At 44.7% G+C, this 16,705-nt stretch overlaps 1 protein-coding gene across 1 annotated transcript in view; it reads left to right on the forward strand.

Annotated features, from left to right (window-relative positions):
* Positions 1-1,357: 1,357 nt before the first annotated feature.
* LOC104507939 (forkhead box protein N3) overlaps positions 1,358-16,705 on the forward strand; it is a gene marked incomplete at its 3' end in the record, with an annotated part of 28,437 nt that continues 13,089 nt past the window's right edge. Inside the window, exon 1 of the mRNA XM_010149382.1 lies at positions 1,358-1,900. Within this exon, the coding sequence (XP_010147684.1) occupies positions 1,358-1,900 (543 nt within the window). The remainder of the gene's footprint in view (positions 1,901-16,705) is intronic.

Here is a 16,705-nt window from a genome sequence, read left to right on the forward strand (position 1 = left end):
AAAGTTCTGTGTGCTTCCTCTTTAGTAATGGTTGCTTCGGTGTAAAGTGTCTGTAGAAAGACCCGAAGAACTTTCCTTTTTCATTAAGCCCTTCCCTAACAACTAAAATAAAGTATCTTTTCTCTTTCTCAGAATGGCTATCTTGCCTTGGAGTTTTTTCCGCCTCTAGATAGGGGGTTCATTCTGTTGTTAGCTGTAGTTTTTTGGGCCTCGCTTACAGCGTGTGACTGCATGACTTCGGGGAACTGCTGAGGATACATGGCAGATCCGGGGAATCGTTTTGCTCTTGTTCAGCATTTGTGCAGGAAGTTTCGTCATTTTGAAAGCTGTTATTAACTCTTTCCAATTTTTATTTCGCTGCTGTTCACGTCTCCAGACCTAAATCCTGGCAGATTTACTGCATGGAAAATGGTAAGGGAGCCTGTCTCCTGCTTCTGAAGTAGAACTGTTAGGCTTCTCTCTGCTTCTGCCCAACGTCACCCAGCTTCTGACGGGCCCAGGTCCTCCCGGTTATGACTGCTCCCAGGTGTACCCCCAGGGCCTGCTGGGGCAGTACCCTCGGCAGCTCATCCCACCTCTCCCGGGCCACTGTTGAGCAGCACAGCAGCCTTTCTGACTCTGGTTTCTGCCATGTTTGAAATACAGTTCAGCTTATGTTAAAATCTGTTCTGTTTACATACATTTTTTAAGTGCTCTATTCCTCTGGCGCTTGTTTCCCCGTGTCTTGGCCATGGTCCCAAAACTACTGTGCGTGGCTCTCCCTCCTCCCTTCTCCCACCCTTGCTGGTTTTGAAGTTCCGCTGTCATCTCTTGAGTCTTGTTGCAGTGGCGACTGTAGTCAGATTGGATGGGTGTCTGCCTCAGCCTTTCGCCAGAGTGATTTTAATCAAGGTGCTGTTGTATTGTCCTCAAAAGTGAGACAGCTGAACTTAATCTGAAGCAACTGGCTTTAAGCCCCTCTATTTTTATTTGTGGGGTTTTTTTTAGTTTACATGCTTATTAAAGTGACACAACCGGCGTATTCGATGATTTGATACACACACTCATCACTAAAGGGACATGTTTTTGGGATTTCCTGTGTGGGGCTTCACGTACATGCAGCACTGAGGTGTTCCGGCCTTACCGTCTTATTCCATCGGCTGAAATTTCTTCCCTTGTCCTGACTTCAGATTATTTTGCTTAACAGTTGTGACTGTTTACATGAGTCTTTCACTTTTAATACAGGTGATGAAAGGCCAAGTGACCAGTTGGGGAAAAGTTGTCAAAACGTTATGCAGTATCTTTTTATGAGCTAACTTTTCTCTCTCTTTCTTTCTCCCTTTCCTTTGGATTTGCTGCCCCAGGAGTCGCTGTCTAAATGGGTCCAGTCATGCCTCCCAGTAAGAAGCCAGAGGGCTCAGGAATTAGCGTTCCCAGCGGATTGAGCCAACATTACCAAGACAGCGATTTATCAAAGGCACTTCATGATGACGAGGACCTAGATTTCTCTTTGCCTGCCATCAGATTAGATAAAGGGGCCATGGAAGATGAAGAACTAACTAATTTGAACTGGTTACATGAGAGTAAGAACTTGCTGAAAAGCTTTGGGGACTCGGTGTTGAGGAGCGTTAGCCCCGTTCAGGACATCGGTGATGACACGCCGCCGTCTCCTGCCCACTCTGACATGCCCTACGATGCCAAGCAGAACCCCAACTGCAAACCTCCTTATTCCTTTAGCTGCCTCATATTTATGGCCATTGAGGACTCGCCAACCAAAAGACTGCCTGTAAAGGATATATACAACTGGATCTTGGAACACTTTCCATATTTTGCAAACGCACCCACTGGATGGAAAAACTCTGTGAGACATAATCTGTCCTTGAATAAGTGTTTTAAGAAAGTGGACAAAGACAGAAGTCAGGTAAGTTTGGAACTATGGAAACCTGTCTTGCTCTGAAAATACTCACCTGCTAATCCCAGAACGTGTCTGTAACGGTGAAATGCAGAATATGCAACGCTGTCCCTGGTAACGTAGTTCATTACATTCAGGGAGCCAACATTTCTTTAGCATGGCTCATTCTGATTTTATGAAATTCATTGTCTAGACATCTGTAAGAAAGTACTCGGGGTGTGTGTGTTTTTTCTTTTCCCCCCAGCTGGTGTCTTCATGCATAGTAGTTAAATATTGTTTTTAGTTATCATGCTGTGGTAATGGTTTCCAGCTATACTAGATGAATGTAATCATGTTATAAATAGGCTGCTTGCTGTTCTTGGCTTATACAAATGTATAGTGAAAGGGTATGCCTTATGTAAGAGTCCATCGCTTTTTCCCTGGTCTGTGTTGTAATCTGAAAAAACTTTTCTTTCTCTTAAACAAGCAGAAGTAGTTCTGGATTCTGGCAATGAAGCTTCATTCCACTTTAAGCAGGTTTTAGAGAAGCTCTTCAGAGAGAGGACGTAGGTTTGGCACCAAAGGTGAAAGTCACCATTCACCGAAATTTCAGTCATTCTCTCCCTGGGCTCATGTAGCTTCTTGCAGCTGGTGTGGTGGCAGAAGCCTGGGGAGCACATTTTTGCTTTCGGGTCTCTGTTGTTGTCTGTGTTTCATCGCCTAATCCTCAGCGGCGTCTGCAGCAAGAGGCGGTGTGCGAGGGAGCAGGGAGGCGAGCCGGGCGGTGGAGGCAGTCCTCTGCATAGCCTTCTACTGCGTCAGTCTGCCCGGGAGCGGGTATCGGTTTCTGGAGGGGACCGTCTCCAGAAGCAGTGGTCTGGATGAATCTTCGGCAAAGTACGAGTATACTGATAAAAATATCAGCTTGCAGAATAATTTCACAGGCCTTCTTGCAGGTTAGCGAAATAAAGAGCGGGTGAAGTCGCATCACTGGCCGTCTGTCTCTGAAATTGGCTGAAGATCAGACAGTGGACACTTTCTCCTGGCAGAAACAATAGATGCACTCAACTTTTGTATTTCAGTGAAGTAAATGCAGTGATTGTCTCGTAACTGGTTACCCTGAAACTAGACTTCTGTTGGTGGTGCTGTTCTCCCTATTTTGCGTGTGATTTAACTTTAAATGCTGTGGAATAGGAGCTCGAGTAACTCTAGAGAGAGAGTCATACATTACCCTAAGCTAGCAACGTTTCATTTTAAGATTACCTAACTTTATTTTCTCTGGAGCTTTCCTTTTTTCAATGATTGACCCTTTAATTTTTTTTTTAAATGTCATTCCCTAGAATCCACTGTCCACATGTTGGTGATCACACACTGTACGTTGGTATTTTTATAAATTAGTTGCTGTGAATGATTGTGTAGGAGATTAAAAAACCTGTTCCTGAGCTGGATTTTGTTTTGTGTAAACCAGAGTCTTCAATTCTTGTTTGGAAGTGAGACTGCAATAACAAGTGGCACACCAGGCTTTTGTGATCCTGTCCCAGACAAAAACCTTCACAGAATCTGTTTTCAAAACCCCAAAATATTGCAACTGGCAAGGCATGTGCTTAACACTGCCATTTGTGTTTTGTTCTATCCCTCTTCCTCTGTTTACAAGTTGACTATTTAGATTACAGCTTCCTTCCTATGAGGAACTTGTCTTCATGTCTATCTGTCAAATATCCGGCAGTCGTCTGAGCCTCTATGAACAATAGTGCAGCGCGCTGCTTCTCCACAGGGAAGTGGCGGAGCACAACGCATGACTAGTCACCTACGCCAGGAGTTCGTGATCAGAGCCACGGTTGCATGGCTAGACAGCAAGGTGTGGTGGGAGGCCCAAGGTGGGGTTTTATTCCTTCCTGGAAAATCCCAGCTTATGAGGGCTTCCATCTCCTGGAGATGCAGGCAGCCAGCATTAAGGTGAAGGAGATGAGACTCTCAAACGGGAAGCAGGTTGTTTAAACCCCCTACTGGGTTTTTCTCACATCCTGGCCAAGGGAGGGGGCAGAGCGCGGAATTGGCGCTTGGTCAGGGTTGCTGAATCAGGTGCTTGACAGCTAATTGTGGACTTGGAAAGCAGTAAACTTCAACTGCTGGCTTTGAAAATGCCTTCGTGTGTGTGCGCAGGCACACTCAGGGATGATGTGAGTGCCTTGCAGCCCGCATTTTTGCTGTTCAGAAGGACGGTGTCCATCTAAAGGATTCTTCACTTTCGGGCTGGGGCTTGGGGCTGGGAAAGGAGAGGGACCCTCTTCTGTAAGGAATTGGTTTGTGCTGCTTCTTCCCCTTTGCAGCCAGATTCTGCAAATTGCAGGTTTGGAGTCTGCCTGTCTTACTGTTTTTATGGGGGTAAAAAAAACATTTAGCAAATGGCATGTTACAAAATGCTAGCGTGATAGTCTCTAAAATATATACGGCATGGGGGGAAGGAGTTAATCAGTGCTGGGAATTGCAGGCATTTGCCGGATGATGTGCATTGACACATTGTGAAAAGCTAGAAGCTTTTCCTCTCATAGTTGTGCTTTCCAGTGTTTGTGTAGCCTTTCAGCAATCGTTTTTCTAAAAAAAGTTCTGCTGAACACATAATTATTTTTTGAATTCCCTCTGCATAGTAGTTTCCTCAATCTTGGGTTCCACTAATTTATATTCATGGGGCTAAATATGTGTTTAATAGTGTGCAGCTTTTTCTGCCTGCATACGGAGGCTTGAGTTTCCTGATGCGAGATCCTTGTAACAGAGGGGAAAATGAAGACTTACAGGCTCCATCACTTCAGTTTTTGACTTGCCCTGTCCTGGTGCTTTTTGGTCTGGCGCGGAATGCCAGGAAAAGGCATTTTTCTCCTCAGATTTATTTAGGCACTGCTGCTGTTCCACTTGAGCTGCAATGCCATCAGGCTTACCTGGCAAGCTGACAGAACGACTGTTCACCTAACTTTGCGATGGGGCTGATCGAGACAGAGCGCCGGGCTGAAGAAGGGAAAATGCTGAGCCCTTGATTGTACAAACCTCTTTGCATTGAGCTCAGCAGTTTAATAATAGTTGGGCAGAGCATGAAGTATCACATGATAGGGAGTAGACGAGGAGTTCCCTGGCTTTGTTTATGCTGCTGGACCTGTGAATTCAGTCATTCAGATTAATCCTATTGTGAACATACAGATCTAAATGTCCTCTAGTGTGTGTCCCATTTAGTGCAGCCCTTAGCCCATGACTTCCCTGACTTCCCTACCATCTGGTCCTTGGCTATAGAGAGGAATTTTTCTTGTATATGTGTCTCCATAGCAACGAGTTTGCAGTTGATATGGAAAGTAAGCAGTTGCCCTAGCAACGGAGTTACTGATGTGGCAGCTTCTCTGCTTGCAGGGAAAGGGCTAAGCTAGTTCAGACGCATTATGTAGGTTTGCTGTAATTATAGCTGCGCCCACTAGTGCTGCTCTAGCTAAGGGTCGGTTGAAAAATTTTGTTATAAGCCCTGGCTTTTTCGCCCCTTGAAGATTTGTTTTCTTCGTGTAAGTATTCCTGCTTTGGACAAAGGCTGGTAGGATTGTATTTTCAGGACATGCGATACATCTGTGCCTCGTATGAATGCAAACTTTCCCTGTCCTTGTTCCCAAATGACTGGGTGAGGGGAAAGGATGTTTGACCTCGTTGGCTTCTCTGCAGTTTTTTTTGTCTCAGTGAACAGGCCACGGTTGTAGAAGCTTGGGGCTCTTGTCCCATGCTTTTTTCTGCTATTCTGCTATCTTCTCCCTCGTCTGTGCTTCTTTGGGCATCCATTCTATCAAGAAGATTCTTCTTTGTGTCTGCTCTGCGTTGTCTGAGATAGGGAAATGCACACATGCTCCTGGCTGTGTGCACGCTGAAGAGATTCAAGTCTCTTAAAAGGCTTGTTTGGCACTCGTGCTGAGGGACATCTTAATAAAAATGTAATGAGGGTAAAGGATATGTTTATGGGGATGGGAAAAGAAAATTCTCCATGCTTGATGTGAAAGTTATTCTTAGAAGTACATGGTCCATAACTGGGTCATGGAGATCCAGCCAGGCTCCTCCTCCGTCTGGAGCAGGCTCTGAGATCCCAGGACTCCCGAGTGGTCCTTGGGCTCTGCGAGAGCCGGTATCCAACTTGTCTAATGCCCTGCCTCTCTGCCAGAGCATCTCATGAGAGCCATGGAGCATCCTTTGGGCACAGGACACTTTTTAGGAGTCCCTCCTGCCAACATCTTTCCTCTGAGGTGATAATGTCTGGGTTTTTGACAGGTAAAACCCTGCAGAAAAATAACTGCTAGCTGAAGTGAGAGGAAAAGGAGCCTGCGCCTTCCTCCTTAGAATCTCCTAATCCAATCTGCATATACACAAAGGCGAGGGACCAGGCACCCTGCCTTCCTTCTTTTAACACTATTATTCGAGATCTGTGAAAGCTCAGTGGCACTCTGGGGATAGAAATGTCCTCTGATTTTAATATTGTTATCACCTACACTGACCCAAATAACACAAGCGTCAGAATTTCACTGCATTTATAACATCTGGTGGAGCTAACGTGTAACACCCCTCCCCCCACAAAAAACCCCCAAAAACATCCAACCGAAAACCAAACCCCAACCAACCCCTCAGATTCAGTTAAAGACTTCAGATGATGACTCCATTAATAAAATAATGTTCTAAATAAGCTGATCCAACTGTTAGTTTCCCAAATTGTTAAAAGGAGATACTGTGTTTAATGCTGGAATGTGTCTAGTTTAACCTGAAATCCATTTTCTTAGACTCCAGTCTGTCACACTAAAATGCTCCTAGTATCAGACATTTTCTCCTCAATTTGGTATTGGGAGAAACGAGGGTCATCTCATTTCAGAGCAATCATAAAAGTCTCTAGAACCACACTGTAACGTGGGATTTCCAGATAACACATGATGTATGGAGCGTTTTTGTTGAACCCTTTCAGTTTTGTTTTTAAAATGCAATCCCAAGAAATAATACAGAATATTGAAATAATGAGTTTCCTAAATCTGTGTATGGAAATAACACACTTCCATTTCACTGGCTTCCAGCTGGTTGACTTTACATCAGACCTAACTCTTTGCAGTGGAGTCTGCGGGTATGAACTGGTTTAGAGCTGTACAAAGCATAATCAGTTCTTTTTCAAGTAATGATGAAGAGCTGGCAATATCCAGAGAGTCCTCTGAACCTCCTATCTAAGTTATTTCCCTTATCTTGCTCTTGGTTAAGATAGCCTGTGGGCAGGCGTCCTGCTGGGTGAGGGGCTGGTGGTTGCACATTGACAGGCTGTTGACCTACCAGAGGGGATGGGCTACTTTAAGTTAAATAAACTGGAGTAACTGGCCCTGCCTGTGCTCCTGACCCACAGCAGAGAGGGTGCAAAGCACGTTAAGCAGCACGGGAAGAGCCTGGATGGGAGAGCAGGAGTGAGCTGCTCTTCACCAGTTGAGCTTGGGCTGTGGTGGGCTTGATGAGTCCGTTTTTCAGCCACGGTCGCACCTCCCTTGCTCCTGGCCGTGTGCTCCAACACCTTCCTGGCATGTGGGCTTTTGGGTTTCTGTGACAAACCATGGCCAGAGATCTGATCCAGCTGGATTCTTCTTTCTCTCTTTTTAATTCTTGGGTTGCTTTTCAGCTTAGTTCCCCAATTCAGGTCAGGGTGCAGTCCAGCAAACAGTTGTGCCACACGATGGCGGGAGTGGAGGTGATGGGGAGGCTGGGGAATACCTCTGGTTGGGATTGCTGAGGAGGCAAGCCATTCCCTATGGAAGAAGAGCCTGATAGAGACTGGCAGCTGCAGGGACAGTTGGTACACTATGCCTGGGGAAATGGCTGTGGTCCCTACCACAAGGTTAAGGCTAGGGTGAATGAGAAATTTAAATACAATGGGAAAATGAAATACAGGTCTTTTTCTGCTGGAGATGTTTCTTTTGGTAAGAACAGGACTGTGCTATTTGTTGTTCAAATGGCCTGAGTTAGCGGCTCTTTGTGGTTTTTTACAGCTGATTTAGAGTGATCAAAGTGTGGACTGCCACCATTAGACACCGTGCCCAGCCTGGCTGCCTGTCCCCTTTGCTGGGGGACAGAACAGATCCCGGGCTGTACTGCCAGCCCCTCCTGAGCTCATTCTGGCACACGTGTCACCACACAACGAGCGGGCTGAAAACCGTTTGTGTTTATTTTCGTTGGGGTTATTTTTCAGTGGGCTAATTTAGTTGGATTCATTTTCAGCTCCCCGCTTAGCTCGTGGTCATTGTGGTCAGAGGAGCACCAGTGTCAGCGCAGGCCGTGGGCGCAGCTCTGTTTAATCTGGCAGGAAACCACGTCCGTGGCTTTCAGCCGGCTCAGAGCTGACCCGACGGCAGCAGGAGATGACTGGGAAGAGAAGGAGCGGGGGATGCTCTTACCTTCGAGGGCACAGGCTGTGCTTAAATCACCAGGGCTCCTTGTGTGTTCAGTTGGATATGTGCTTGGTGCTGGATTGGGCCCATACGACATGCGTGGAATGGTCTGCACAGGGATGTGTGTGCACACACGTGTGTGTTCTCAGTTTCTCGAGGTTTGTTTCTTTCTGTTGCCCAGAGGTCTTAATATTGGCAGGAGAAGGTGGCTCTGAGTGGAGCTGTGCTGTGGAGACTCTGACAAGCTATTACAGAAGAGGGAAGAATGTCCATAGAATCAATTGTCAGGCTTTTCCGTGCTGCTGTCTTTACATCCTCATCACCACCTAGGTTTCTTAATTGTCAGAGAGCTAACAAACTGCTGTCATCACTGCCAGCAAAGGAAGCAGGGAGCACCGGAGGCCTCGCTGATGATGGGGCTGGAGTACATACATACAGGGGAGCGCTTTCTGTGCCTGTTAACAAACGCTGGTCCGTGGGGGACCATCCTGTCGTGGTAGGCAAGACATCCCCCTGAGCACCAGACTCACGGTGGCAGTTGGGCTGCCTCCAGTAGATGGGCTGGGCTTGCTGCTCTCTCCAGACACGTGCTCTTCCGTCCCACACTTAAGTTCAACAAAACATCAGACAATCCATTTCAATTACAAAATCTTTGTCCCTTAGACTTCCTCCTTCCTTTCCTAAAAGGGAAGTGTTTTATGTTGCCTGAAAGAGCACAGTAAGTTATGCTGTGTGGCTTCTTTTTGTGGGTGAGGACCTCGTGAAAAAGCATTTCACGACCTGATCGTAACTGAGCAATTGAAAATAATTGAGGAGTTGAAAACACTCCAGGCAGCCTGAAGTAGCCTTTGAGTGGCCAGAGAAGCTTCCTTTCCTTGCTGTGGTTTCAGGCTGTCCCCCACTCGCTGACCCAGGCAGCTGAAGCCTTGGCTCATTCCTGCAGCCACTCCGTGTTTCTACTGAAGTCATTTGGATGACTGGCTCGGTGGGGTCTGAGGAGCAGTCTCCGTGCTCATACCTACTCCTTCTGATTGCTGTATCTTCATCATAAATCCAGTTAAAACAAAAGAATGGTCCAGGGTAACACAAGCTGGAATCCTTATGAAAAAAGGGACCCAGTATGACTATTTTTAATTTAGTTTGTGGTATTTGTGTGTTGGTCAGTGGTGGCTTAGCATGTAGAAGTAATTGACTTTTGTCATTTCAAGCCTGGGCAGACCATTCCTAGGTGAGGGTGTGGTGCAAGCACCGTATCTAGTTTTAACAATGCAGTATGTTAGGATGCAGTTAGTCTTGTGAAGACAGATTTACTTAAAAAATACCCCACGTGGCTGCCTCTGGTTAAGTTTTGCTCAGTAAAAATTTAGGGAAAGGCTGTGCTACATGCTTATATGTATTTTTTTAAGATAATAAAGATTTGTATCTCTAAGTATTTGCTTTTATCTTTTGATTCATAATCTCATATTTTGAAACATTGTAAGCCTTCTGCCTTCTAGATGAAGTAAGATACTGAAGAAAGTTTGCTTTAATGAGATGTGTATGAATCTTGCTGGTTTTCTGGTACTTCTGATTTAAGTCAGTTTGTTATTAAGTAGTTAAGAACAATGAGATTTTGCTTTCTTCAGTAGTAGCAACTGGCTTGTTATGATTCAGTATTTTAGTTGGCATATCAAGGAAATAATTGATTAATTTTGCTTTCTAACATCTGTCCTTCAATCTAATTCCCAGTTAGTTTCAGTCCCTGTTCCCAACCATTCCCTACTTGCACCGGTGTCTCAGAGCTGGCCAAAACCAGGGTACCTGCTCAGCTCCAGAATGGGGAAATTTTTGCAGGTGGGCTGTGGGAGAGAGAAGGTGCCAAAGCTGATTGTCTGTCAGTGCTTAATTGACAAGTAGCAGAGAAACACAGTCAGTCCAGGTGAGCTTATGAGTCCCTGTCTTTGCCCCTTGCACTCTGACATCCTTAAAGGTAAAACAGATCCTGTATGTCTGCTTGAATGCTTATGTCAGTCTTGTATCTTAGTTTTTCTGACTTAATTCCTGTGTGTGTTTTCTCAGGTTTGGAAGAATTCAGGTGCAGAAGTAGTACTGTACGTTTCCTTTAGCTGTGGAGACAAAGGCGGCTCTTCTGAAGGAGCAGAAACATTGCTGTTGGACAGTGGCCCTGTGGATGGCTGCTGGAACACTCTCCGTTCAGCAGTTTGCCTGGCCTGGGTCTAACTGGCCTCATAGGGGAGGGCGAGGAACACCTTCCTCAGCTGCGCTGCTTTTAGCGAGAGCTTCCTGAGATATCTTCCCTTTGAGCAAAGTCAGTGTCTGGGACTGAAGTTCAAAGCAATTCTCGCCTTTAATTACAAAAGGGAGTGCAGAATGCCTTGGCTCTGCTGTGCCATCGTGTCCGTGATTCCTATTAACCTGTCTTCAGATCTTACTGATCAGGTGGCTGGAGATGCTGAGATGCCCAGTGGTTGAGATACTGCACCCACACCATGCTCGTCATTGCTGCCAGGTCCAGTCATTTAGTGCAGGTTACTGCAAAGGCAATAACACCATGGTTACCTCTTCTGGAGAATAAGCAGATTTATAACAGTCTGGATGCTGACAAGATCTATCTACTTGCTGGCAACCAGCTAGCTTCCACAAAGTCCTGAATTTCTTGTATCTGTAAGTGGTGTCAGACTCATCAGTGAAAGAGGTTCACGTAAGATGAGCAACAGAAGGGAGGAAGAAGGGGAGTGACCTTCCTACTTTGGCACGTGGCTTTTTTCCTCCTGAATTTTTGGTAGGTCACTATTGGCCCTTCTTAGCTTGGAAGGATACTTGGTTTCTTCTATTCTCCTACCAGTTTGGACTCCTGACTTCAGAGGAGCTGCTTTTTATTTACTCTTGAGTAAACAACAGTGAAATTGGGACTGAGGGCTCTGGAAAGCAGCAGTTGCGGCCATAAATGATGTCCATGGATCTTATTCAGTTACCCATAATAGTAATTTTGGAGACGGTGCATTTTAATTCGTTAGTTATATTCTTCAGATTCCATTCTGGGTGTTATGGAAACTTTGTCCTGGGAACTGATGTAGGAATTTGTGAGAGGATTCATTCCAAGGATCTTAAATATGACTGGGTTTTTCTTTGCTACAGTAGAAAAGAAACCAAATTGCTGCCCTCAGCCAGTGACTTCAGATACCAAACCACTGTCTACAGCATGCTGAATTGCTATATTTCATTGCAGCAGTGAACGGTAGCAATTTACCACTAGCTGAGTACTATCAGGGCTTTGAAACGCCGGTGTAGCTTGCTGAAAGACAACTGTTGGTAAGCAGAGGAATGAATGGGCTTCTGTGTGTGGAAGTCTCAATGGCATGCAAAAGTGTCTATGGCAGTACGTGGAGCAGAAACTTATTGATGGGATTTTGCATAAGAGAATCTAGTTGAGTGCTGAATTCACACTCATTCAAGCTATGAGCAGAAAATTAGGCTCTGCTCCAGAGCTGTATTTATGAGATCTCATGGCTGCCTACTGTGGGAGGACACTCACTGAGATGAAGCAACTATTGTAAATGTTTTTCTGAATTTACAGTTGGAAAAAAAAAAGTCCTCCAGTGCAACTTGCAGGGGCTGCGGGGGTTAATACAGACTCGGGATAGCTACTTATCTCAGGAGTTCCTTTACCTGTTTTTATCTCCTTAGGTTATGTATGTTTGAGTAAAAATAGGGAAATCGTTCATGAAATGCTCTGGTTTTAGATTAGGGGGAGGGGAGCAAACATCACTGTTAAGTGATACAGAACGTAACAAATGTAGCAGTTCTGCAGTTAGATCTGTTTTCTTTAAATTGTTGGGCAGAGCTAAATAGCTCTTGCACGGTTCATCTTTAGGAATAAAACCCTTGCCGTGCAGGAAAAGCTGTGTTTGCAAGATTCTCCTCAGTACCACCGCCTTACAGTGGCTGTCTGCATGCAGCCTCCTCCAGCCTTAGAATAACACAGGAGCATTCCACTTCCAGGCGTCCTCGCTGCTCCTGGGAGCACTTTGAAGGCTTTCAGAGAGGGATGTTTGACGGCGTTAAGAACGGCGTGCTGCCAGCTCGGATGGAGCTACAATTACACTCAGACTTTGAGGGAAAATGGTACAGAGCTCCTGGGTCAAAAGGTGTTTAGTTCTGCAGGAATTCCCTTCAAAAGTTATATTTATTTATAAATTTAACTGGAAATAATGAGGCAGTTCTTACATAATTCCACCTTTCCTCAAGTGCTCAGGACTAAGGGGCCGCAGATGAACAGTGTTAGTAGTCCGTTGGTTTGCCCGCATAGCTAAGGTAGGAAGAAATACTTGGTGTGCACAGGAAATGCAGGTTTCCAGGCTTTGGCTGGGAGAGATGGGAAGTTGGAGAGTCGGGATGGCTGGGAATCAGACTTCAATTTAGCATTGTATGGTTTCTTTTGAAGCAGTCAGATGAACTTGTCCAAAATGTGGGGTTGGGGGTTTTTTCCCTGCATTGGCAATTAAGGTAATGCATTTATTATTATATAATTACCTTGTTGCACTAATTTATTTGTGTTTTCTCTTTCTTACCCTCCTTCTCTATAGATGAATGTCTTCCCTCTCAACGCTCAGGATTAAATGTACAAACCTTGCTGTTGTAAAAGAGGGTAGACTTGTTTTTTACAATTCTATATCAGGTTATAATACTTTCTCGACTTCTGGCTGCACAGCAGAGAAAGAGGAAAGAAGCTGTCATAGAGACAAATTGCACAGAAGACTCAGTACGGTGCTAGCTCCCAGCTATTGAGACAAATGGGATTTTATTGTTCAGGCTATAACTCCTTTTCTGCTTAAATTCGTTTATTCTTGTATCTATCTGTATATATGTGTGTGTGTATACAAATATATTTTATAGATAAAAAGCATTACACAGTCATAGTTTTTTAGATCATCCCAACACTTTTAAGGTAAAATAGGAACAAAAAGTAGTATGGATTTGGGTTGTCACACAAAGCTTTCTATCGACTTGCATCTCTGTGCTAGGAGAACAAGATGCTGTCATAGTGGTACATCTCGGCAGAATTTCCTTGGGACAGATGTGTTCTGTTGCCACAGCTGGTTACCAATTAGTCTAACTAGATTACTCTTAATTTAGAGTCTAACTGACCTGAACAGTCTCTCTTGCTTTTTCCAAAACAAACCAGTATTTAAAGCTTAAGAAAACCCTTCCATTTTAACTAGTGTTTTGTTCTTTCAGGTTCTGCTAAAACACCTGTAAGCCTTCACTGCCTTTTGGGCAGCACTGCTTTTGTTTGGAGGAGTGAAGAACCTTGTTCTTAGCAGGTCTGCTTTGATGTGTCATTTGCTGTTGGCTTTTAGAGCTGAGTAATTTTGAATTTGGAAAAGCAAAAATGTAACTGATGCTTTCCATTAAGAGACGAGCTTTTCTGTCATTCTTGTTTGAGGAAAAAAAATACAAAATTTTCATTTAGAAAGCTTTGATTTTAATTTGTAGCATTGAAATTGTAGGGAAGATCTTTCTTTCTCACCCTGTTTATCTGCTGACAAGGAATAAAATAGGAAAATGTCATCCTTCCCCAGCTAAAATACTTGCATTATTTTAGTTTCAAAGTAAACATACTCATCATCTAACCACTTTGCTAATTGCCATCTGCTCCTTCACCAGCACTCGAGTCCCACTCACCCGCCAGTGTCTAGTGTGCCAAAAAAGCGTTTGGCTGGGCTCGAGCTGAGGGGACGAGAGTCCGTGTCTTTATTATGGTAGAATTATCCACTCGTGTGCCACATCAACGAGGATTTATTTCCCTCACAGTTTATAAAACAGGCTTCTCAAACTTGTTGTTGGATTTGCAGTCTGAATCTTTAGATACTCATTTAAAAAGGGAAGAATTTGCTTCATGACCAAACTCTTGGGGGATTTTTTTCCTGTTTTGACTGTTGATTCCTGTTGATTGGCAGCAAGTTAAACAATAGAATGGTTCCAGAGCTGGTTTAAATAGCTTTTCAGCCTACACCACGCGTAGCCTCGGCCCTCTCGCACTGTGTGCAGACACATGCTTTTGTTTGGAAAGGGAGGGAATTGTGGAATTGCCCGAGTAAATTCTCTGTGTTTGTTGTGTGTGGCTTTTAGGTTAGACCAAGCAGTGTTGGCATCTAGGGGGGTGTGTGTAGTAATACGGGTGGATATGATGAGGGTGGTGAGGGAGGGCAATTTATATAGAGATTTGGGCCTTAGAAGTTATGAAATTGGTTTAAAAATCATGTTGGCATTTAAAATAATGGGGGAGGGGTGTGTGCCTTATTTAAAGCCCTTAAGATCTTTTACAGGCCCTTTTACAGAAGTGAAGACAGCTGGAAATGTTTTGGTTTGTTGGTTTCCCGCCCCCCATTATTTTGCACCATCTCACAGCTTTCTAATAGAAACACCTCGAATCCGAACGTGATAAAAATGCTTTGAATCGGCAATATCAAATCCAGATTCTGGAGGTTACGGTAAAGATGTAATCTGTCAAGTTTCTTTCAAACTCTTTTGTTGGTGGTTTGTTTAGTGTTGCCCTGGAGAGTCTTTTGCAAGGAAAACACAGCAATTACAGAAAGCTCTTCTGTACAGTGCCGATGTCAGCGTTTGTGGTCACGGGCTGTGACTGAAGAGAAGGGCCACGTGGAGGGTGCCAGCCCTTTTCCGTTGGCGTCTGGCTTTGTTTTGTGGGGCAAGCCATGGTGGATTTTCATACCACCGGCATACTCAAGGGCTGGTTACTGGTTTTCAGCAGGAGTTGGTTAGGCAGCAGTGATCTTACCTTCTCTTGAAAGGTAAGATCGCTGCTGTCCAAGCTTTTCATCATCAGAGGGATGGACGGAGTCAATTGCAAGGTGCCCCTTCCTTTTTGCTCAGCTTTTGGATAGAGCCTTCAGCAGTTTGGACCTCATCTTCTAGCTGCATGTTTTTCTCTGTAGGGGATCCTGTACATTATTTTTGGCTGCTTTTCACATTCAGTTATTCATTTCTGATTGCTATTTTTGTGGTTTTCCCCCGCCTAAGTCTCTCCTTCCTTGCTTGCATCATCTAGAAATGAACCGTTTGTAAGCGTCTGCCCGAGGAACGTGTGGCAGGGGCAAGTGCTCTAAATCATCATTGCACCGTGCTGAAAGTGCATTTGCATTTTGGAACAGAAAAAAAGTTGCAACCTTTTTTGAAGCAAGATTTTAATTTGTAAATCGCCTGCTATTTTTGGTGTGTCAAATATGAAGGCTTCCTGTGTGAAACCAATAGAGAAAAAGATCACAGGAGACCTGAAGCAGTGACTCAGGTCACAGCAGGCCTGTTTGCATGACACCTGTGTCATCAAAATACCTTTGCTTTGGCATCCTAAAATGAGATTTTCTTTTCCTTTAGATGGTAGATATGTTCAAAGGCATATTTGATCATGAATAATTTGGTGGAAAACAATTTTCCATCCTTCTGAGAATATCATACATCTTCTCTCCCTTGTTACTTCTGAACTCTTCACAACATCAACATCTGATGTTGGGCGAGTTGTCAATTTTCATTACTGGAGTCTGCTCAGAAATTGTTTCTCCCTGTTTCCTTCCACTTCAGGCATGTTAAGTCAGATAAATTCATACACTGATGTTTAATCACTGAGCACTAATCACCCTTGTGCAGTATTGATCAGCAGCCTTTCTGTATACGATGATCAGAATGAGTAATAGCTTGCTAGTAGACACTGAAGAACAGGAGGATGAAGACGGTGAGTTAGCCCACGGTAGAAGTGATACAGCTTTTCTAATTTCCAGAGGTTTCTAGACTCCATCAAACGTGTTATCTTCTCTTTTCCTCCTCCCCTGCTCCAAACTCTGGTTTTCTTCCTCTCATGTTCAAGCCGAGCAGTAATCCTTCGTTTCTGTGGATGGTGTGTCCTTTGAGAAGTACCCCAGCCCTCCTCAGGGCTACTGGTGCTGCTGAGGTTGTCCACAGGCTCATTTTCCCGAGGACCCTGTCATTTCTCCTCCTCCTCCTCTTCCCGGCAGACGCAAAGCACACACAGGCTTCCTGTGCAGCCCTGTTTCGTGGGGGCTGCCTGCCTGTGAACACTGAGCTTGAGAACTACTGCTTGCAAGATAATTCAGTTAAAAAGAGACCGGGGAAAACCCAAGTAGGCAGGGCTGTGGTGTGTGGGTTGAAAGCTTTTTTTTTTTCCCCTCTTCCTCCCTTTCCGGCAGACGCAAAGCACACACAGGCTTCCTGTGCAGCCCTGTTTCGTGGGGGCTGCCTGCCTGTGAACACTGAGCTTGAGAACTACTGCTTGCAAGATAATTCAGTTAAAAAGAGACCGGGGAAAACCCAAGTAGGCAGGGCTGTGGTGTGTGGGTTGAAAGCTTTTTTTTTTTCCCCTCTTCCTCCC

The sequence above is a fragment of the Eurypyga helias genome, unplaced genomic scaffold (genome assembly GCF_000690775.1).
Source record: "Eurypyga helias isolate BGI_N326 unplaced genomic scaffold, ASM69077v1 scaffold19303, whole genome shotgun sequence".
Lineage (NCBI taxonomy): Eukaryota > Metazoa > Chordata > Aves > Eurypygiformes > Eurypygidae > Eurypyga > Eurypyga helias.